We start from the raw sequence: 24,260 nt of genomic DNA on the forward strand, positions 1-24,260 counted from the left end.
CAGGTTTTCATTCTACAGCATCTATGAAACCTTTTAGCATCTCCAATTTTAATTCCCAACTCGTGGCTTATAAACATATAACGTCCCCCTTTGCTCTGCTGAATATTGCCTTTTCTAACTGCCTTTTCTTGATCATTCTCTCCTCTCCTCTTTTGCTCTTAATATTGTTTGTCATTTTATGAATGACTCATACTACTGCTACTGCACTCTATGAAGGTTTTTCCAAGTTCCATCTCAATTTTAGCTCATTTCTTCTGTCCCAGCTCAGGTCCATGGGATATAGTCATAATGATTGGTATTTCTTCACCTCATCCCTTCCTTTGCATACATATTGTCATCTGTCACGAGTTAATTTTGACTCTACCACTGGGAGGCACCAGTTCAGACGCTTGATATGTTAAAACTGTTCACACATAATTCATTGTGTCTGATTTTTCCATGATACTTTCAAGATAGCTGTTCTTTCAGCTCTGTCAAGAACTTAAAATGGGAAAACTGAAGATGAGTTCTTCCCATAAACTGAAATTCCGATTCCGCCTTGAGATAAAACACACAGCTTGAATTCTTTACAAGACACAAGGCAGCAAAATGGGAGTGACTCACCAAAGGCGGGAAGATGGACATGACTGTTTGAAGGGATGAAAGAGGTGGTGGAGATTTGTTTTAACAGGGAAAAGGAATAAGGGGAGAGTTCAGTTAAAGGATGAAGACAGTGAAATGAGTAAGAGACGCCACCTGTGAACCACTTCGGCTCCGAACGACCACAATCACCCCTCGTCCACAGAGAAAGTCAGCCGTCCCAATGAACTCCACGCTCCAGCCCGCCCACTTGTTCTCCCCCCAAAAATATCTCCATTGTCATAACCCATAGCCCGTTGCCATTCCTTCACTCCATCCCACCCCCTCCACTTCCTCTTCCTCCCACCCACCGTCCCCACTGTGCTAACCTCAGATTGGTGAACACCAACAGGTGCCTGCCCCACAGGCTTCCCAGTGCAAACACATTCCGCCCTCTCGTCACTCCCAGCACGCGCACCCAATCAGACCGTGGTTTCACCCATGGAGCCATGGCCACAAAGAGACGAAGGGACGGGAGAAAGAGCCATTAGCTGAACGCCGTGTGCTGCTGAAGGTGCCAGCTCGTTGTGTTCCAGCTGAAGGTGTCCATGTAACTAAGCCAGAAAGGTGTGTCATTTCAGGACGCTCCATCTAGATTCCAGGTGAGGGTGCAGAGAGGTCAAAGTGCTCGTATAGCGGGGAGCGCGGCCTTTGACTGACACAAGTGTAAGATGCTATGACTGCCATGATTGGACAAATGAAGATGAGGATGAACATTCCTGTGAGGATGAGCGCATTTATCATCATATGCAGCTGCCTTTGTTTCACTTTGGCCGGTAAGGACATTTTATAGAATGCTTGTTTCATTTGTTCAAATGACTCAATGAGTTTCACAAAAGGTTATCACGTTTTCAAAGAAATTTCCATAAAACTGACATAAAATGTGTTTTTCTTCATCTGAATTTGTTCACTCTGAACAAACAGAATTATATTGCTCCTGTGCCTTTGAAATGAAGGTGTGCGTGTTGAACTGTATACTGAAAAGAGGAGAAAGAAAAACAGATACGCCTGACTGCTTTTGACTTTGACCTTTGACCTCATATCGTGCTTGGAAAACAAACAGTTGCCCTGTGCTCGTTGGCGACCTGCTGTGCAGTGTTCTCATTCCTCTGTCCTAACACCACTACTGTACCTATTTCCTGTTGGGCTGCCCAGAAGAAAATCCCTCCCACCTCCGCTTGTGAGCATGCACTTAAAATCAGGGCATTTTTTTAACTCAGGATTGCTATGGTATGATCAGATAACAGACAAGCGTCTCACATCAGTTCAGTTAAATTGGTATTGATTCCACTTCCTCTGTTTTTTTGTTTTTTTTTTGGTGGGGGGGGGGTAAATTAGAATCGATTTGTGATGACTAGTCCTTATCTGAACTCAGCTGAGGGGCTTTGACTTTGACCTTCTGACCCCACAGTGGGAGAGCAAAGTGAAATGCTTCCCTGCCCTGCTCGCTGACCTCCACAGGGTTTGTGGTGTATTGTTCCTGTTCCCTCTGTCCTATAGCTAGAACTGTACTGAGAGGGGCTAGCAGCAAGAGGCAGAGAAAACAAACAGGAGACGCCGGAGGGGGGGCTCAGTGGAATGAAGTCCTTATTCTGTATCCAGTCAAAGAAGATTATTGCTCCACTTGAAAACCAAAAACCCAAATACTGCCCTGCTCTGGAACATATAATGAATCATATTAACACATCATTGTTTGTTAATCAGAGTCTATTTTTGGCGCTGATGGAGCTGGTATCCCAGACATCCCTTTGATCCCATTCCCCTGCTGCATATCAATTACATTAGCTCAGTCACCTTTGCTACCCATCACACAGCACCTGCCCTGGTGACCGCTTCTTTTGCATGTCCTGTCTGTCCTTCTCTGCCTTCACCACATGTTGTTTTCTCACATATTTGGACCGCAAGCCAGTCCATCATCAGGAGTAATTGAAACGCATTTTTGGAGACGCCTGTCATCACACAGAGCGCTAAATTCTGCTCATTGTTTGATGCTTCAAATGTGATGTCACACCTTTACTCAGAGCGAATGATAACTAATTAATAAAACCCAATTTCTGTGGCAGAGGTTCTTCTGCCAGATGAACAGAATCAAACTAAATCTCCTTGAACAACACATTTGCTTTTACTCATGATTTTTCTCTTCCATGCCTCCAGTATTTATCTCCAGATCAGAGGCATAATGACAAATTAGACTATGATTCAGAAAATGTAGTACCCATACTGAGTATACATAAGCGCACAGTATATTTTTAGTATTGGTCATCCCAGTGGGAGCTGAAGCCCTGACCACTGTGGGGCTGACTCACTGATCCATAGAGAACAAACATGCTGTGGTCAGGGTGTCAGTGCCATGTGTCATGTGCTCTGGTTATGTTGTTCATCTCACTTGCTGCTTGGCCTTTTCTACTCTCATTCTTTTACTTTTTTGTTGGGATTATTATTCTTCATTAATCAATGAAAATTTATTTGTATAGTAATAATAAGACAATAGATAGATTGCTAGTGAAGTAGTATCAGACTATTGCACAGCAAAATAACAACAAGAATGAATTAAAGTATATGAATAGAAAAGTAAGATAAAAACAAAACAATTGAAAAAAAGAGAAATATGCAGATCAAAATCAATTCAAACATTCCCAGGATTATCTCAGACAAGCAGACTGGTTCAAAACCATGTAATCCTTTTTAAATCAGCATAACCAGTTCAAAATTAATATGACAACTGACAAGCAATTAGTGTAAATGGGTGTCATGTGTGCTGTCTTTCTCGTTCTAGTCCTATTTCCTCACTTATTACAATGTTTGTACATTCAAATGACCAAATTATGATATCTTGCAAAATAGCAAGAATTGAATCATTTCACATGTGAAAACAGTTCATGTAGTTTTTGGACTTTTCATGTGTGATTAAATTTCCTATCATGAAGGCGCATATGGCTTTCAGGTATTTAACCTGTAATTCACATGATGCAGGTCCATGTGGTTTCTGTACATTTCACACATTTTCACTCACTCAGTATAATATTCCACTTGTGCTTTTCCAATTCGTTTGTTTTTTCATTTTTCATCACCATACTTTGCTATACTTGTTTTTTTTGTTTGTTTTTTTTTGAGGTGGCGGTGGCTCTTGGTTCATTAGGCATCATTTCCCCACTCATATTCTCAATTTTCTGACTCTTTGCATGCATCCTTTCATCCAGGAGCCTCAGACACGGAGCGGCGGCTCCATCAGAAGCTCTTCGAGAACTACAACATGAAAGTCAGACCGGCTCGTTACTGGGAGGACAAGGTGATGGTCCGGGTGGGGATGACCCTCTCTCAGCTTGTCAGCTTGGTAAATACAAATACACACATGCGAGATGGAGGCAGCATGCACGGACAGTACATGCAACACACACACACACACACACACACACACACACACACACACACACACACACACACACACACACACACACACTGTTGGCCCGGCTGTGCTGCACGGTCATCCATTCATCCATACCCAATTAGTTTGCATAGAGCAGGATTGAAAGTAACAGCACTGTCATGCACAACAAGATATGGTGGCATCACTAATGCATGTCCCCCATCTCTCTTCCTCTGTCTCTGTGTCTCTCTACCCTGCTACAGAATGAGAAGAACGAAGAGATGACTACCAACGTGTTCATGAATCTGGTACGAGCAGGGAAACATTCATCTTCATCACCGAGCCTCGCTCTGCTGCTCTGACTCCTATCTCTGTCGCTCTGCCCTCAAATGGACTTGTCACTTTTTATAACCGCAAATTATTTCTTGCTTTATCTCTCTTATTCTCTCTCGTTTTTGTCCCTCGCCCTCGCTAATTAGAATGCAGGACGGCTCGAGTGTTTGTGACGGTGGTGTTTGAGTGTGTGTCTAGATCAGAGGGGTTTAAATGACTTATCAAAGACAGGAGAAACTAGGATGTAAATGACAGAGGTAACAGGGCGCCGAGGTAATGATTTCACCTGGTGTCGGCTCTGCTGTGCCTCTTATTCACTTTCTTTTTCCTTGCTCTTTTCTCCCTCCCTCCCTCTCTCCCTCCCTTCCCAGGCATGGTCAGACTACAGGTTATCATGGAATCCAGCGGAATATGACAACATTGATGTTTTGAGGATTCCTCCCGGCAAGGTTTGGCGTCCTGACATCTACCTCATAAACAAGTGAGTGTCCGGTCTGCAGCGCCACAGTCCATATCACCCGTCAGTAAATAACTAACAGAGGAAGTGAACCAAAGACAAAGCTGATGGATTCTATGCATGAAAAATGCCAACATGCTAACAGTTTGCATTCTGTTTTTATTTACTTGTCCCAACTCTTTTAGAATTGGCGTTGCACTAAAATGTCTGAAATACAAGCCTCATATTTGTCTTCCTATTTCCTCTCTGCAGTAATGACGGTCAGTTTGATGTGGCTCTCTACGTCAACGTCTTGGTTTACAGTGATGGGACGGTCAACTGGCTTCCCCCTGCCATCTACCGCAGCTCCTGCTCTATAGAGGTACAGCCTTTAAGGGTCACAGTGTTTTACTTTAAGCTTTCATCCAGAATTCCATTTTTGTGAATATCTCCTTTTGCTTTGAGAAGTGATGCAGCGGTTTGTAATTTCCACCCCCACAGGTGTCATACTTCCCATTTGACTGGCAGAACTGCAGCATGGTCTTCCGCTCGTACACCTATGATGCCTCTGAGGTGGAGCTGCAGTACTTTCTGGATGACGATGGCAAAGAGATTCATGAGATTGTCATAGATGAGAACGCTTTCACTGGTTGGTGCCCTCAGTGACCTCATCCACATCTGATAGTCCTGTTTATGTGCACCTTCTGATATTCATTGGATTGCATTAAATTGACAGCCAAATAAGATATGAGTGAGCATGCATGAGGAGTGAGTGCAGCTTTGATTGAGAAACAAGCTCCAGGCCTAAGCATGCTAAAGAACATTCATTCCTGACTGAACTCTCATTAGAGCTTCATCGTCTTCATCACCTTGCACGTCTCTTTCTCCACAGAAAACGGAGAATGGGCCATCTGTCACAAACCCTCCAGAAAGAACGTCAAGGAGGACCTGTATGAGGACATCACCTTCTACCTCATCATACAGAGGAAGCCTCTTTTCTACATCATCAACATCATCGTGCCCTGCATCCTCACCAGCGTGTTGGCTATATTTGTCTTCTACCTGCCTCCTGGAGCAGGTCAGCACATCTGACATGTTTTGACATTGTGACTACACATCACCGCCAAGATGGGATATAGGATGGGAGACTAGATATACCATCTAGTGTCACAACAAGAAGCATGTGTCTAACACAGACTCCTTCATGAGGAAAGGCAGCCTTTGAAGGAATTTACTGATATATTATAGATTTAAGGAAAGCGACCTTGGCGAGGAATCTGCAGTACTTTGTCAATCTCTGGTTTTGTGTCACCAGATTTTTGATGTTTCATTGACAGCGGAAAATACAGATTCAGCAGGATTGATGGCAAACAGTTCGAACATCACTCAGCTATCTTCTCTGCATTCTCAAACATGTCCAAATTTTTGAAGACAAAGCCAACTCATTATTTACGTGTTTATCCACGGCAAACAATCAAATGTAACCATGTGATGAAGTTTACCCTTGTCAACATGAAACAGAAGCCGGCAGAGGAGCACTCACTGCTCCGCTGTCATAATTAATCCTCTAAACTGCCCCTGTTGTCTGCAGGAGAGAAGATGACTCTTTCCATTTCCGTCCTCATCGCTCTGACTGTCTTCATGCTTCTTCTGGCTGACAAGGTCCCTGAGACGTCCCTCGGCATCCCAATTATTGTCAACTACGTCATGTTCACCATGATCCTGGTCACTTTCTCTGTCATCCTCAGTGTGGTCGTCCTCAATCTGCACCACCGAACACCCAGCACACACATCATGCCAAACTGGGTTCGAAGGGTGAGACCACGCATATTCAAATTCACTAAGCATCCATCTCGGCTATTTCAGTACCCTTGAGAACCCTGCTTTCTTTCTTTTCTTTTGTTTTAACCTCAAATTCGCAGGTATTCATTCACTTCCTGCCCAGGTACATCGGCATGATGAGGCCAAACCCAGAGGAGCCTCTGTTGAAGAAGGAGTCTAGTGATGATACACCTCTCCGAATCTTCAATGGCAGGCAGCCTGGAGGAGAGTACTTCTTTCGCAAGATCAACCCTGATCTCGTTATACCCTGGAGAGGCAGGTAAGACGACAATTACTAATGTGGGATCCATCAGAGACGTGACTCAACCATAGTAATGACTCATACTGTCTCATTTGGTCAGAATAAAGTAAGAAAAAAAGTTTTATCATAAAAGTCATAACTGCACTCTGTTGAACCGATAAGACTTTGTCAGTTTGTCTTGAAGGCCATCACATTCACAGAAAGGCTACAAGCACTTACAAGGTTGATACGCAGACAGAGATGCATTAAAATTGTATTTCCTTTTGCTTCTTAAGAGCACTGCAGTGCATTTGTCACAATGAATTTTCATTTTTTGTGTGCAGGGAAAAAATCTGTTTAATAAAGCAGAACATAGTGAGAATGGGCCTTCCTCTGAGATTCTTCCCATGTCAGATCAGTCGGAAAACGTCTTCTCATATTTCTTTTACACTCAGGACAAAAGAGGGAAAAAAAAATCTGAGATAACAAGAATCATTAGACCTCTTTATGCCAACTGCTACCAGTATAGCTGTCCAGCAGAACGCTTTACATAAAGCATTTCAATCAAGAGAGATGAGTGAATAACATAAAGATAATTGTTTATTGTGACAGATGATATGTGATAATTAAGTCTTGTCTGAAAGTCTTTGGAGCTTAGACTCTGCAGTAATCGAGGTGCATCGCCCTGAGCAGCAGCACGATAAATCCCCTCATGGAGTCCGAACATGAGTGATGGTGGTGGTTGTGGCGGCTGATGACTCTGTGGACTGACAGGCTGATGGGGAGGTCGAGAGGCTCACATAACAGCTGCACGAACATACTAAGACAGAGAGTGTGAGGAGTGAATGCAGGATAGTATGAGAAATAAACTACATGCCTAATCATACAAAAGAGTAATCATTTTGACTGAACTCTAGAACTTCATGTGAACAAACAGATATCACAAACGAAAATGGGAATGGCAAGACTTTAAAGGCCATCACTTAAACATATATATATATGCAACATATATATGCAGCAAATTTTATTGGATTAAACTCCAAAGATAAACCATGGTTTGATCTACTGAGAGAAATAAACTGACAAAAAGTTATAGTGCCTATATTCCTTTCTGTCAAGACTGTTAAACACCATAGACCTGAAGTAATAGCAATGAGAGTCATTCATCCTGATTCAGCCTCCTCCTGGACTAAGATGTGCTGATCCTGACATTACACGAGCAGAAAGCTATTTCTATTAATGTTAATAAAAGCCAGCGCAGGCATGAATCTTCTTTGTAGAGTGTGCCAAAGTGTGAATGTTGGATCTGATGCCAGACTAGCTATTATAGTAAAGTACACAGCGTGCTAGACTTGGCAGAATTACCACCATCACCACAGCAGCTCAGGGAATTTGCCAAGACAGTAACAGTATGTGCACTTCCTTCAGCCTCACACATTTAATAACACATCGACTTCAGCCACATGAAAGATACTCTGACAAGCAAAAAAGAAGGATTAATGATTCAGCACCAGAGAATTTTTTTTGCATTCTGATACCAGCCTCAAACTGGAAGGGCACTTGAAGAGCGAAGACCTCCACAAAGGCCAATAGTCCACTGCTCTATGATATGCAAATCCTCCTGGGTAAAAGTCCTTGTGTTTTAGAGTTTTATCCACCCATCCACAAACACCAACATGTTAGCATTGTGAGCATGCTAGCACACTTGCATTAGCATTTAGTACAGTAAGTTCAGCCTCTCACACAGCTCAAATTATTTCTTCTTTTATGTGGTGTTAATTTGAATAAGGTTAGGGTTTCAGTCTGGAACAAAGTGGTTGATGAACCGGCAGACCAACATTAGCCATTATTCCTGCCAGCATTCTACATTGCGATGGTACATTTTGGTTAAAAGAAAAACACCAACTTGCCATTCTGTGAAAGCATAGTAATTTAACATGGCAATAAATTTTTTTATTTACTTAGTTTGTTTTGTTTTTGCATCCATCTTCGGTACAACTAGCTCTGCCGGTCAGTCCCCTATTAATCAAGCAGTGTATACTGGACTTATTTTTCCTATTTTCTGCTGAGTTTCTGCAGCTGGTGCTCTTTCTTTGTCTAATTAGCTCAGAACTACCCTCCTCTCTTCAATGATCTACTGTGCCATTGGGTGTTTAGATGAATAAATTAAAGCTTTAATGAGCTGATGAGTTGCTATCCGGTATATCAGTCTGTGAAAGAGGTTATCAAAAGATACATTTTTTTTTTTTTTTTATCTAAAATGTTGCTCCAAGCTGTACTGTCCCTCAAATCATGCTGGCTTTACTCTGGCTAATCTGGCAGAAGGCCTCAGCCTTGCCACGCAGCCATGGCATCATAAACAGCTCCACAGTCCCCTGAACCAGGCCTGGTGCTGGGCATCTCTCATCCCGTTCCAAAGGCATCAGATTCAGCCCCAGCTAAGCCCCACACCCTCGTCCACAGTCGCCAGCCACTAAGCCTCTGTTTAGGTTGGGCATTAGGGGGTAATCCCAGAGAAGGGAGGTAGAGGGAGGGTGAAGAGTAGATAGGGGTAGTTGAGTGGATGAGAAGACTGGCGCTGAGTGATCGGAGCAGAGGAGAATTTTATTGGTTTTGATGTGGGAGAGATGGTGGTCACACTGTCAGGCACCATCACGTGTGTGTCTTTGCCTTCATCCATCTCTGTTTATCTTGATATCTTGTGAGATGGCTCATTAGAAGCTGGTTCTGTCTTTTACAACACATTCATGGGAATCGTCTGCATGTTTCATGATCTGCGCTGCTTGAATGTGCAACTCCTTTTGAGCGTATTTAATCTGTAACACAACTCTTTGCGAGTGAGTACGCATCAATAGTGGTGTATCCACATGTAAATATATGTATACACTAACAGTACTGTACACATACTGTTAGTAAGGGTGTGTATGTGTGTCATAGTGAGAAGGGCCCCATGTATCTGCAGTAATGAATACAAGCCCTGGAATGTCAATGGCACGCAGCATGTAGAGCACCACATAGCTCTGCCGTGAGCTGTGGCCACACACACACACACACACACACACACACACACACACACACACACACACACACACATACAGTACACACACACACACATCCAACACCCTTCCTGCTGCAGCTCCTTTTTATTGTCTAGCAGTCCATCTGTTGCCACGCTGTCTCGCTGTGACTCTGATAACTCGTCTTGCTCCTTCGCTGACGCCTTCCCCTCTCTGGTGACGGGGGCTCTGCACGTTATTAACAGCATGCAGAATGTGCACTATATACACGACATACGTGGACTGCATGTACTCTAGACATGTACTGAAGTGCCATGCTGACAGGTGCATTGTGGTGCCGAGCCAAGTGCCTTAAAGAAAGGACTCGTCGATGTTGAACTCTCTCCTTCAGTAATGTTTTAGTGATCATGTGACAACAATGAAAAAGAAGGAAACCAAAACCAGCAGAGCTTGTTAGAAACACACAGACAAGCCATTCACCTTGTACATAACCCCTAACCCTAACCCACACACATGCAGGAGTAGGAACCTTCCCCTTTAACTACTCACCTGCCCATGAGTACCTACCACAAACCAACTTCTCCCCCACTCACACATAACTTTCCCTCCTCAGCAGATTCATAGTCTCATATTCTCACAGGGCTGAGAGAAAGAGAAGCCTGGTGCAGAGGAAAGAAATCAATCAAACCAATCAAAACCCTTCATTGTGCAGTGGTACGGCGTTTAACCGAAGGATTGATGTGTGCTGTTCACATGCATGTACAGTTCATGCTGTAAATCACTTGTTATTGTAGCAATGTTGATGAGTAATCAGGTTTCAATGTACATGAAATAAATACATAGTATTTGAACATATAGCTGTCGGTTAGTTCTTATTGATCCTGCAATAAATCTTTCTAATATTTCTCAGTTAGAAAGATGGGTCACATTATATATTAAAGTAGACATATTTACTTTTAACTAGTTGCTTATTAGCATGCAAATTAGTAACATATTGCTTCTTTATTAGTCATTGTGAAGCGCTTATTAATGCCTTATTCTCGGGGTTAGGGCATGTAAGAGGTAGAAGAGTCGATGGTGAATATGTGTATCTCAATATAAATGTTACCAAAAGATGCTCTGTAAATACGCTGAGCATTATTTGAACATTTTGTTCTACTGAGGATGTTAAATACAGTGTTTATATAAGAAGTTCGACAAGAGGTGAAGGGTGAATGGGGTGATGGACAGCACAGGGCAGCAGGAGGAAGAGTGGTCTGTAGCAAATATTTAACACCCTGTGCAAGTGTTTGCCTCAACATGTGTAGCTGTGGTCAGACACGAGCATCTATGACCTGACCTGCTGTATAAATACAGTGTACAGTCTGTTGTTGGGTTGCCACATGCAAGTTAAATAAACAACATGCAAATCCTTATTTGAAGGCATTATAAGGTATTTTTCTCTCTGCTTTCAAGCATTTTAAAAAAAAATGTAGAGATTGATTCAATTCCTCGCATATAATCAAGTGATTTATGGTTGAGCAGTCACTCACTAAAGCATGAAGGCACTTCGAGAACGCTGTCAATAAGACCTTTTCTCTGCTCATATGTTTTGGTTTATGGAGCAGCTGTGTGAGGGGAAGAACGACGGGGTCATGCATCACATACATGTTGACCCAGTGTTGTGTCAATGTCACCTCTGTGTCAGGAGTGCGCTGCTGCTGTCACTCAGGGTTCAGAGGAGCTGCAGGAAGGGGCCTGTAGTAGCTGTGCCTGTCAGTGGCTAGAGGGTAGACAAGGACACACACTGTATGTTATGAAGAGACAACACTGACATCTACATCTGTACTGTATGTCCTACAGTGGACAGCAAATGTCAGTGGTGGTTTGTTCCAGCAGGGCTGAACAATGCCGTGCTCGTGACTTATGACATACGCAACATAAATCTGGTCTTACGGAGTGTTTGTGAAGGGTGTTGCTGCATGTTTTAACTTCTTCCAGAGGAGGATTATTAGCATGACACTCCTCACAGGAGAGACAGCGTCAAATAAGAAGGTGCTTCTTTTGGAAACAGCATCTTACATTGCCCACGTGTTCACTGTAGTTATATTAAGATTTAGATTTTTTTAAAACACAAACTGCATGTAACGAATATTAAATAACTAATAAGAATAAGATTAAAATACATGCTGATCATCAAATAATATTATAATATCCATTCATACTTTATTCCTTTAATTTGTATTATTTACAACATAAGATAGGATAAACCTTTATTGATCCCACACCACGGAAATTTAGTTGTTACAGGCAGCAAGAATAAAAAGGAACAGATATACAATAAAAAGGATACAAAATAAAATCAACTATATATGTACATTATATACAAAAGAGTATAAGAAGAAAATACTGCCTTGTCAGTTTCACGGTGGAAAATTTTAAATTGTGCATGAGAAGATATAAATAATAGAATACAGTGTCCTTGTAGTATTGCAAGGTAGAAAATATGTAACAGTAAAAAATATATAAGCAAAGTAAGAAAATATGCAATATTGCACAAGATAGTTGCACAGATGTGATGGCTTTTAGCAAATGTTAAGTAACACAGATGCACCTTCAGTTTTGCATTTCATATGTTGCACCATCATTAGTAATCTGCACCTCCACACATATATATAAAGTAGTAGTGTGATAACATTTTTAAAGAATCCTTGTGTCAGCGTTTCAGTGCATATATTCGACTTTCTATCCTACCTTCCCACTTCTTTGTTGAAACCTCTCTTGTCTGTCTGTGTTTAAGGTGTGAGAGCACAGTGCAGCTCCAGCGGCTCCCAGACACTGACAGCTACTGTCTGATCCTCCCTCCCAACCTGAAGTCAGCCATCGCCGCCGTGACATACATGGCCGAGCAGCTGAAGAAGCAGGATGTGGACGACACGGTGAGAAATGTGCACAACATGACACACGCCGTCAGGCAGCTTGTTATTCGGTGTGTCTGCAGCTCCTGAGCACAGAGTGTTCCAAACATGCCCCAACGATGTTCATGTGTCATTGCATTCATATAGTACACTGCTGACTCAGTGCTACAGTGAGTGCCTTTGTGTGTGTGTGTGTGTGTGTGTGTGTGTGTGTTCCCTGCAGATGACAGGAGACTGGCAGTTCATCGCCCTGGTGGTGGACCGTCTCTTCCTGTGGTTGTTTGTCATCATCACCACTCTGGGCACGCTGGCCATGTTTTTGGATGCCAGTTTCAACTATACACCCGATGACCCTTTCCCCTAGAACAAGTACAGCTGGAGCTCGACACACTGTTTGGTTGTCACGTCCTCTTACCGGTGATTTCTGTGATCACCAGACCCAACTTTCCATAAACACCTATTCCATATTTGTGTTGTCAGCCTCTGAAATGTTTTATAAGGTCGGGTAGCAGAAGAAAATGTGGCTTTTTTTTTTTTTTTTTTTTGCATAAAGTAGAACCATGTGCACATGCCTACATGATAACAGAATCCATGCATAGATCTACAGAAGCTAAATGTATATGCAGTAACACTTAGTGCCTTTGCATTATTTTTTGTTGAAATCAAGTATTTAACACATTGTGACCTTCATTAATTGAGTCTAAATACATGTTTCTTGAAAGTGACAGTGTTTGTTTTATTGAAAGTGTCTCCTTCAGCAGGAATGTGCTGGACTTTGTGCCCCATGCGGGAAACCACTAGTCTGTCTTTGACTCTGCTGACCTCTGCAAGAACAGTGATTACAGTTAGGTGTTGTAATGTTGGCCTGTGGGCAGTAGAGGGCAGTAATACAGTGTTCATTCAAAAGATGAGAATTACTGTTGAAAGACAAATATATTCTTTTTGCCATTTTTTTTAAGTTGTTCTCTCCCATTAGTTATGAATATAAGAACTGGGTTTTAATAAAGCCAGAAGTAAATAAAAACTGTATCTAAAGGAAAATATTCAAGCAATGAGGAAGGAAATGTCAACAAAACACAAGGTTCAATGTAGTACTATTCCACTTTGTTGCCACGTCTTGAGCCATCACTCTCTGTGGTTTCTGCTCACTTTCTGTCACATCACGAGCTACACTGTCATCTCATTCCGTATTTAAGTGATTGCTCACAACACCACCTCTGACTTTCATGAAGACATCAATAACATTCCTGCTTCAGTCGCTCTTGAACACGTATCCCCAGATAAATCAAGTTTTATTTGTGGAGCGGAGCTGCAGTGCTGCAGTTTAATCAGCATAAATCATAAGGTGACAAAAACACAACAGTCTCAGACTTGAATAAGATTTCTTTTCCTGTGTGCTGTCTCGAATATGATCATCTCTTCACTTACTCGATTTACAGGAAGAAACTATGTGTAGGAGTGCAGGATGTGGTATGGCATTGAGCTGTTACAATCTACTCTTAGATCTAAACATACCACTATTTGTTACTGGTGATTAATAATAACGAGTATCATTTGCAGTTTTGGATATGCACATTGTCTTGGCAAGACTCCCTCCTGAAATGTGATTGGCTGGTACCCCCCTGGAGACTGTCCATTATTCCAAAATCCCAGTAGTTGTAAAAATGTTTGAAAGGCTCATCCAACGTCCATCAGAGGCAGATTAGAGAAACTCGGACATTGGAACAATGGCATGTATCCGTGTTGCCACACCCCCACCAGAGTCAGAAGGTGATAGACAGTTGGCTTGTTGATTGATGGACGGATCACTGAACAGACCTACCAGGTACAGACTCAGGGGCCACAAAGAGATGCAAATTGACCACAAACAGGCCTGTTTCTGAGTGGGCTCCTTGCTCTTACATAGGGCTGGGGGCCATAGACTGTACATGTCTGTACGGGGCCAAATTTCACTCAATTTAGTATACACTCTGTTGTAGCTGATTACGGTGTCTCACATTCCACAGTTGTATCGTAGCCATTTTCATGCTCACTGACGTGCGGCAGAAAGCCACAGAGTCTGTGATTGTATTCATTGTGTCCAGTCTGTCCAAATATGTTTCTACCCCTGCATGTGGCACTTGCCAAGCTGTTAAGGGAAAAAGAACACCTCTCTCTCTCATTGTCTCAGAGGGAAGATGAGAAGAATGAGTCCACAAGACCAAGAACCCAATCTATTGGTCCCGTCCTGCTGCTGCTGCACAAAAGCCAAGTCTCGTTGCATAAGAAGACTGTCGGTGATAAAGACGGAGGACATGTAGAGAAGGGCGCCATCCCCCTCATTTGCGCACTCTGAGCTTTTCAGGGAAAAACCGTGGGCCCAGCGTGTTTTATTGCCAATGGCTCAGTGACTTCCAAGGGCACTTAAAGGACTTCAATCATTGGATTTGCACTCCACTTGCTCACTTCAGACCCAGAGGAGGCCTCCAAAATGGGAGGGAGAGCCCCCGAGAAAATGTTGTTAGTGCCCCTCTTTGGGCTGATTTAGCTGTTTTCTTTTTCAGCTCCTATTGAGCGTTGAGCAATGACTGAACCAGCGAGACAAATGTGTGTTTACGCTGTTCAGAAAGAAAGTAGTAAAAGGGGAATGAGGAGAGAGAGCAGAGGGGGGAAAGAGCAATGTTCTTTTTGTGTTCTTTGCAGTCCAGGACCTGGGAGGAAAAGCAGCCAAGAGGACATCAGATAAATCAGGTTACCAGTGGCAACAGCACTGGTAGGCCCGACACTGGCCCCTGATCTTTGTCTTACTCATCTTCCTCCTCTACATCTCCCAAAGCTCTTTGTGCTCACCTTTCTTATCTTGATATGTTTTTTTCTGATCGCAGTTCCTTCATGTTTTCCTTCCCACCTTGATCCTAACAACTCTTTCAACCCTCAAACCATCTCTTCCTCCTCCTCCTCCTCCTCCTCCTCCTCATCAACCTCTGTATCAAAGTGAGACAGATTCCTTGAGCTATGGGGCCACCCCTCCCCAGCAACAATAAGGCATTTGTTGGCCTCAACCGTTAAGACTTGAGGCCTGTCACCCAAGCCCAGATACAGTACAGGGGAAAAGAGTTATACTGAGAGAAGATGTGGGTGAAGGTGGGGTGGAAAGGGCATGAACGTGAGAAAATGAACAAACTGTTCAAGGCAGAAGAGCGGTGGAGCAGTAACAGACCTGTGAGAATAATCTGGCAAAGCCTCATTACGTTTTAAATTGGTTATCCAGCCAGTAGGTGAGCACATTCCCATTAACCTGGCAGTGGGGACAGCTTCCTCCAGGCTTATGGGTTATTACTTCCTCTCCCATTGCTGGAGGACTATTGTTTCGCCGCAGTGTGAAGTCACACACACAGCTGACCTCTCATGTGGACAATGCTCACTATTGTTTGTTGGTTTTTGTCCATTCACTGCAGGAAGGGGCCACAGCTGGCATGTTAATGCACCTAATGGAACTGATCCTATTGTAAAATATTAATACGTAACAGGAGGTATAAAATGCTCACCTCCAGTTAGGTAAAGTAATGTTGAATTCATTGATGAATAAAGCCGAATGCATGTTTTTTGTTTTTTTTGTTTTTTTTGTTTTTTTTAAAATCAAGTATAAGGTGATTTGCAACTTGATTTTTGCTCCTAAATGTATTAAAATAATGAAATTTATTTAGGTTTAACTAGACAGAAACTTCCCCTCTGACATGCTGAGCTGAAGGTGAGTCTGGCTGGATTCACTCTGTGGTCCATATGTCCTGAAACAGTCCATCAGGTCCCCAGTGAGCTGTCTAAATATCACCAGGTTTTCAGCAGAAAGCCAGAAAATATATTCATCTTTTTCTGCTTTTGGTATTTTTTCTAGCAATATTGAATCCGTCAGAGACACAACAAAAGTTTCTCTTCTAAAATGAAAATTTGGTCAACAGTTATGAACAAAAAAAAAAAAAAAATCAGCTGCGCATATCCAGGAAACAGATACATATAAAGCAACTGAATGAGGCAATGCAATCCCACTGATGTCTTCTCAAGTCAAACAGGATTTACCTCTAACCTAATGACAGTTTACTGTAAAAACAAAATGTGAGCGTCACATAATGAGCCAGCTGAGTCGTCCTTGTGGTTCAGTCGTCATCCAGCTCCTCCAGTAACTGAACATATCCAGTATTTAATGTTTCCAGTCTCACCCGGCAGTTTACCTCATTACCACATCAGTATCAGCGGAGAGGCCATGAATCTGCTCTGAGCCAGAGGCTGGTGATGTGTGGTAAAAAGGGCCGTTGGGACTTTAATTTGCTTTGTACAGTGACAGCACGGGAGTTATAGCATCCATCTGGGTCAGTGGGAGTAATGTTGGCTGTGTATACTGTATGCACTCTCACGCACACAGATACACACACAATTTCTGGACTAAAGGGAAAGAAAAAAAGAATATTTAAGGTCAAATGATGATGATCTTTGTTCATGCTTGGTAAATTCTGGCAGTGGGAAGGGGGGGGGGGGTGGATACTCTTTTTAAACCTCTTGATTTCTCCTTAATTTCCTCCATAAGAAGCTTTAGAAGTTTAGAATAAGTCTGTATTGACACTTCATTTAACATGATGCTTATATTGGGGTAAATATTCTGGCTTTAGACTCTGGAGACAGTGAAAAAATGTGACCCAGCAGAAAAGTTTGGCCAAAGTCTTGCCTGAGGAGACAACCTGTTGCTTTGCTGGAAGCAGAGGGGACATTTCCCAGCAGCTACTCCCCGCCACCACAGAGAGAATTGCATCTCCATGCATCAGCGGGCATGGTAACTACACCCACTTCACACCATCACCCACATCTGATGCCCACCCCCGACTGAAGACCCCCGGTACACAACTCAGGAGCGACACGGACTCCATCAGCTGCTTTTTTAGCATCACTCCAATACAACAAAGTGATCTTAATAGAAACATCTGTACAGTCTGCAGAGGAGGAGGGGGATACAGGATCTGAAGACCCCACTCACTGAATATCATTTACAGACGGACACTCTTTTGGAAAGCGATGGCCAACTCCGGGATTCAGCTGCTGGGATTCTTCCTGTCGCTAATTGGCATCGTCGGGCTGATCATCGGGACTATACTGCCGCAGTGGAAGATGTCCGCGTACATCGGGGACAACATCATCACAGCGGTGGCCATGTACCAGGGACTGTGGATGTCATGCGCTTTCCAAAGCACCGGACAGCTCCAGTGTAAAATCTACGACTCCATCCTGCAGCTCGACAGTAAGTAATCCACTGGGGCTGAATCATCACTGCAAAAAAAAAAAAAAAAAGCCTGTTAAAGCTCCAGCTGCATGGAACTAAGTACAGGCAGCCTCCAGTACTTGTTACTTACAGGAGTATTTTTACTTTCTGCTGCTTCATTCTTCTACTTCCACAGTTTGTACTTTTTATTCCATTAGATCTATTTGACAGCTCTAGTTGGGACTTACTTTGCAAATTGAGCCTGTTAATAAAACAACACAGCAACATGGTGCATAAAGTGATTAAAATTAGCTTTACCTCTATCAGCTGCAACATTAAAGTGATAAACACATTCATGCATCACTAATTAGAATCCAGTAGTATGTATGATTCTGAAATGGGACATTCTGCATAATGATACTTTTACTTCTGATACTTTCATTTTGATGCTTTGTACTTTTACTTGAGTAAGATTTGAATGCAGGGTTTTTATACTGTAGTACTGCTTCTTTTACTCATGTCAAACACTCCATCCACCACTGCCAGCAGCTCATACAAACTGCTTCACACAGTGTCTTATTCATGACTTCTCCACCTGGACACCCACCTGCTCAAGCTTCACCTGAGTGAGACCTCAATGGACCACACTGATTAAGTTTGCCACTTCAGGGTATAACCTGCTCATCCCGCACTAATTACTGACTGCACGCACTCTACTTTCAGCAGGTGCAGCCCACTGTAATCTGCCTCTACAGTGGGACATTGTCTTCTTCCTGTTATAAAGACAGGGACCGATTCCAGGAGAAAACGTTAGAAAGGGATTGAAAAGATTCATCTCTGTTCCTTAGTGCATTCCTTAGAAACCTCGCCCACACATAGCTCCATTCTGGGAAACCCTCCCACCCCACCTCCCAACTTTACCCAAGCACTCACACTTCAACACACAGCAGATGCCTTGTCCAGGTTTGAAGAGCTAATTCTTTGATGAAGCCTCTTGGATGAGTGACATCTTCAAGACCGACATACATTTCCAGAAGCATGGATGAACGTGGAGTTTTTCCCAGTGTATCCCAACATCTGGGTGATCGAGAACTTCACACACTTCTGTATTCGGCCACCATGAAATAAAAGCCACACTCCAAACGCCGCAACAGTTGATGCTCATTACTGAAGATGTTGCCAAAGTATTCACTTTCAAATCTTCGAAGGAAGGGTGACCATGGTAACGCCGCTGCTGCAGCACAGGCATCTGAACAATCTATTGAACATCACCCAACACGCACACACACTTCTTTCATGTAGGGATGCAGCACACTAATTCAACACAAACTGGGCTCTGGTTTTAACACTTGGGGATCTGCAGATTTTAGCCTCGTTTGATGACGTATGAGAGGTCAGCAAGCTTCAGGGAGAGCTGTGACTCTTTGCTCTTCAAGCCAATTATGACCTGTCTCTTGTTTTCTTTGCTGATTTCTATGAAAAACTGCATTGTGTTCACTGCAGTATCTACATTAGTCTTAATTGCCCTGCATTTTGTTGTCTCTGCGTTGCACTCTGACGATGACAAGAAAGCTGAATCTAATCTAATCTAATCTTAATGCTGAGCGGGAATACTAACCAGGAAAAGCTGGCAGTCAGCCTTGGATCTCAGACCCTCAGGTTCATCAACTGCGATAATCTCTTGTCATAATCTCTTACATGTTTTGGAAGGAGTTGGACTTGCAATACCAATAACAAAGTATTGTATTAGATGAAACTATAAGAGCCTTTAGCGGGGGATGTCTTGTATTATTATATGTCTTGGAAAAGGCCCTGTTAAAAAAATAGATGTGCAGATTGCTCAATTAACTTGTGCTTAACCAAATTACCACAAGCAGAACCTTGATTGGGAGCCACAGCCAGTTTTTGCCCCAGAGCCCCTGAGTATACTGTGGAATCATAGTCGGCTAAAATGATCTTACTCTATGGTACAGTTGTGTATGACCTTTCTCAAGCATCTCCCCTTTTTGTCCTCTGTGGCAGGTGCTGTTACTTTAAGCCAGGATACTGTGCTTCCTGCTCTCTTTAATATATAACCGATGTTTTATTTTTCATGTCTTACTACTTTTTAGAGTTAACAACCCCTCTTGCACACTCTCTCTCTCATCTGCATCCTCCGTCTCTCTCTATCATCCCTCCCTCGCTGCTGGAGGGTTTTGTTTGTTGGGGCATGGCAGGGATGGACTAGACTGGCACAGACTGGTTCTAGGTGGAGGGTGAGGGGGGGAAGGGCTCACCCTGTGATAGGTTTATAGGGTTGGGGGGGGGAGGCTGACAGATGAGGATCCTAGCAGCAGTGTTTCAGCAGGTCTCCACCTCTCGAGCAGCAACAGATGGGTGGGGAGACATAAAGAAAGAGTGTGGTGTTTTTTTTCTGTTTGTGTGTGCTGGGGTGTGTTCATGTGTATCCCCTGGTTTCTCTTCCAGGAAAAGCGTACATTAAAATGTCCTGACAGGCTAATGTGAATGTGATTCACAACCTCTGGACACACACATAAAGCCTCTCTGATAGGTTGAGGCCTGTTTATTAGTCCCTCCTTATCATTTCCCAGTTTGTGCCTCCAGATTTGCACTTTGCATATAGAGCTGGATTGATTACTTGACTTGATGCTCTTTGTGCGTTTGCAGTGTTGTGTCTTTTTAATCTTCTTAAGCTTCACCCCCACATTCCGCAAAACAAAAGGCAGTCTATTCACTGCCTCCTCTAACAGAAGCAACACACTCTTCCTGTTCTCCTCTCATATTTAATCATTTTTTCCATTCTTTCTGCCGCAGGTTCTCTTCAGGCCACTCGAGCCTTGATGATAGTTGGCATCATCGTGTCCATTGCCGGTCTGGGTGTGGCCTGTATGGGAATGAAGTGCACCACCTGTGCAGGGAGTGACAAAGTACGCAAGTCCCGCATCGCCATGACAGGAGGCATCATCCTACTAGTGGGAGGTGAAGATACAGATGCTCCTTTAGAAATTGAACCATTGTACATGTAGTGTGGAGTTTTGATAAAGCACTTTCTTATTCTACAATGACCAACATTTGCTTGATGTCAGATGTGACCAAATGTTCCCAAAAAACTGGAATTTTGAAAAACATTCAAGCATTAGGTAAAACACATTGTGACTGCTTGTCATGCTCACAGTGTGGCAACAGTGCTCATAACTGCATCATCACTGACATTTCTGATGCATGTTAATTGTAATCAGACCTTGATGTACTACATTTAATATACAAAATCCCTTGGCGTTCATTACCGTATGAGACGACTGCATTGTTGATGACACTTAAGTACAGTGCAATCTTATAAATGCCCAGGCATACAGAGCTGTAATTAGACTACTTTGAGCTTAATGCTAACACCAGCATGCTAACAGGCTCACAATGCTGAGCCTCAACACGCTGTGTTAAGCAGGTATAATGTCTACCGTGTACTGCATTTTGGATTAGAGTATAAGCATGATAACATTTGCTAATTAGTGCTAAACACATAGCAAAGGTTAATCAAAGTCAATTGGAAAGTTATGACACCAATTCATCCTGAGGGGACATGAGTGTGCATACTAAATTTAATGGTAGTCAGTCCAGTAGCTGTCAAGAACAGTTGGAACACTTTAAGGAACCTCAGTGTAAGATTTAGGGGGATCTATTGGTGGAAATGTAATATAGTATTCATAATTCCATCTTCATGTGTGTATAATCACCAGAAAAAAAGAATTGTTATGTTTTTGTTATCTTAGATTGAGCTCTCTATATCTAGGGAGGGGGGTCTCTTCCACGCAGAGCGCCTTTGGTAGTTTTAGCACCCACTGTAGGGTAGCGTGATACGAGGAGTATTCAGCTGGTTGCAATCTGTAACCCTTACAAAAGTGACATGTGAGCAGCTAAAAGGTAATAGGATACATGACAAAAGTGTAAAATTATTGTTCAGTCTACCATTGTTCAGTGTGGCTCTGGGCACATTCTATCTGGTTTGTTAACTTTAGCACAATAGAATCAGCTGACTCTTTGTTGACCACATGACGGTCACTGTATGGCACCTATGCTAGTCTCTATCATTGTCTGTGGGATCTATGCAATTCAATACAGATCTGGCTACATAATATTTGATCAAAACCCAGCCAAGCTCCCATCATCATTGTCACATTCGCTTAGATCTAGTGGACATCATATGGTAGGTAGGAGGAGGTTTGATCCCCAGCCCAAAACACTTTCCTCCCACTCCTCTGGTCCAGTCCTCCAGAGGTCATTAGACTGAATGAGACCGGTACTCCTGGCACTGATTCTAACATAAGAGGTCTAACTGGCTCTGAAGAGAGCAGAAACACTAAAAGCTAATTGTGCTGGAGTCAATAGCTAGCCGCCTGGTGCCTATAAAGGGGATAAAAGCATGTCTACCCTCTCGGGTTTTGATGATGTGCTGATGGCTGATTGATCTTTGTTGTGGACTGTCTCCCCTCTCAGGGCTGTGTGCCATCGTGGCGTGCTCCTGGTTTGCTCATAATGTGATCCGGGCTTTCTATAATCCCTACACTCCAGTCAACACCAAGTGAGTAACCCAAAAACACACTGTCTTCTTTCTCAGCAAGAGACTGAATATGCATAGTCCCCAAGGAGCTAACGTAATCATTTAAGAATATAACAGCAACTATATTCCGTAGGTTGTTGTAATTGGAAATCTGAGCTTTTATTTTGAAACCGTTGGTTAATACCGTGTCGTTTGCCGCAGATTTGAGTTTGGCGCCGCCATCTTCATCGCATGGGGCGGCTCCCTACTGGATGTCCTGGGTGGAGCCATGCTGGCCGCTTCATGTCCACGAAAGAAACATGTTTCCAAATACCCGTCCATGGCCAGTTCCCGCTCCGGTCCGCCGAGCAGCACTAAAGAATATGTGTGAGAGTGCCCCCCCACAGCTTGGGAACAGAAGTTGATGAAGAACCCCCCCCCCCCCCCCCATCCACCCCCCTGCAGCCCCAGTGAGGAAGGTGAATGGGTGGTTGCGAATCATAGAGGCAAAGAATTACAGAAATGGGACTTTCTTTTCTTTTTGTTCAAGCAGACCTTTGATAACCCCCTGATTGTCCCGCAGCACTCTCAGCTGTTTCATGAATGATGTCTCTCACCCCGTCCGTACATTCCACAATTGTTTACAAGTGATCTTCACAAATACATTCTAATTGGATCCCCTGACTTAATACACAAGCCCACGGGGTGTAACCTCTTGAAATGTAGCCTAAATGGTGGATTATAGCCAACACTTACACCTCCATGTTAGAACCAGCATCTATTAGCGTTTGCCATGTAATTGAAAGCAATCAATTCCAGTTAGGTGGCTCGGCAGCGCCTCAGGGGTCCTGTACTACAGAGAGACAGGGTGACAATACAGCGTTTTATATGAACTGTTGGTGGTTCGAAAATAGACATTAGGATGAGCAGGGTGTGACTTCACACACAGGGCTGACTGTATAAGGTGACCGCATCACACAGGCCTTTTACTACAACCCTCACTACAGGTCCTGCAGCTCTTCATACCAGTCTGTTACAAACCCTGCTCTGATATGAAATATTTTGCTATGTAATCACTGTGCCATTATCGCTCTAATAGCTTCCATATCCACCACTATGAGATTAAACAGCCTCTATTTATTTTGTCAAACGTAGGATGAAGACTTGGCTCTTGTGTAGATTTATAGAATTGGTAGTTCACTGTGGCCCAGTTCTAGCTTTCAGAGATAATCAAGCCTTCTTATGTATTTTTTTTTTTTTTTTTTTAAAGATGTTTGATGATCTGAACAGTGTGGGCTGTTTTTTAAATGTCATAGTTTTGTACACTTGGCTCCTTTACTGTAGCGGATAATGGTGGAATGAAAAAGGAATGAAAGAAGATTTTAACATGTCCAACAGTACTCAAACAATAAAAAGATATTGCAACACTGTTAATGGTGTGGTGGTCATAATATATGGTTATACAGCAGTTTCTTTTTTCGTTGATAGACACAAAGAGCCCAGACTTGAGAACAGCTGACACATATCCCAAAACCTGTTCTTCCTTGTGCTAGACAGCGAATGCACCACGATACTGTATTGATACTGTATTGCTATTTCACTTGGATGTTTGAGCTTCACTGTGCAGAATAATACACTAATGTGTTAATATATTTATATGCAACATACAGTAAGACCAAATAACTTAATTATGTGCGATGAGGAAACTTGCTCTTTTTGAGACATCTTGTGTCCAGCATTTTAACTTCTGACATAAACAATACTTA

General features: G+C 42.9%; 2 protein-coding genes across 2 annotated transcripts; both read left to right on the top strand.

Annotated features, from left to right (window-relative positions):
• Positions 1–1,294: 1,294 nt before the first annotated feature.
• chrnb1l (cholinergic receptor, nicotinic, beta 1 (muscle) like) lies at positions 1,295–13,094 on the top strand. Its single transcript, XM_076724929.1, has 11 exons — positions 1,295–1,394; positions 3,819–3,952; positions 4,249–4,293; positions 4,690–4,799; positions 5,028–5,136; positions 5,256–5,403; positions 5,647–5,832; positions 6,346–6,569; positions 6,677–6,855; positions 12,613–12,751; positions 12,954–13,094. The coding sequence occupies exons 1-11, from the start codon at positions 1,295–1,297 to the stop codon at positions 13,092–13,094; spliced, it is 1,515 nt and encodes a 504-aa protein (XP_076581044.1).
• A 4,353-nt stretch (positions 13,095–17,447) lies between these two features.
• On the top strand, positions 17,448–23,926 carry cldn7a (claudin 7a). Its single transcript, XM_076724920.1, has 4 exons — positions 17,448–17,996; positions 20,772–20,936; positions 22,452–22,536; positions 22,717–23,926. The coding sequence occupies exons 1-4, from the start codon at positions 17,774–17,776 to the stop codon at positions 22,883–22,885; spliced, it is 642 nt and encodes a 213-aa protein (XP_076581035.1). The 5' UTR covers positions 17,448–17,773; the 3' UTR covers positions 22,886–23,926.
• The last annotated feature ends 334 nt before the right edge of the window (positions 23,927–24,260 follow it).

The sequence above is a fragment of the Chaetodon auriga genome, chromosome 24, assembly GCF_051107435.1.
Source record: "Chaetodon auriga isolate fChaAug3 chromosome 24, fChaAug3.hap1, whole genome shotgun sequence".
Lineage (NCBI taxonomy): Eukaryota > Metazoa > Chordata > Actinopteri > Chaetodontiformes > Chaetodontidae > Chaetodon > Chaetodon auriga.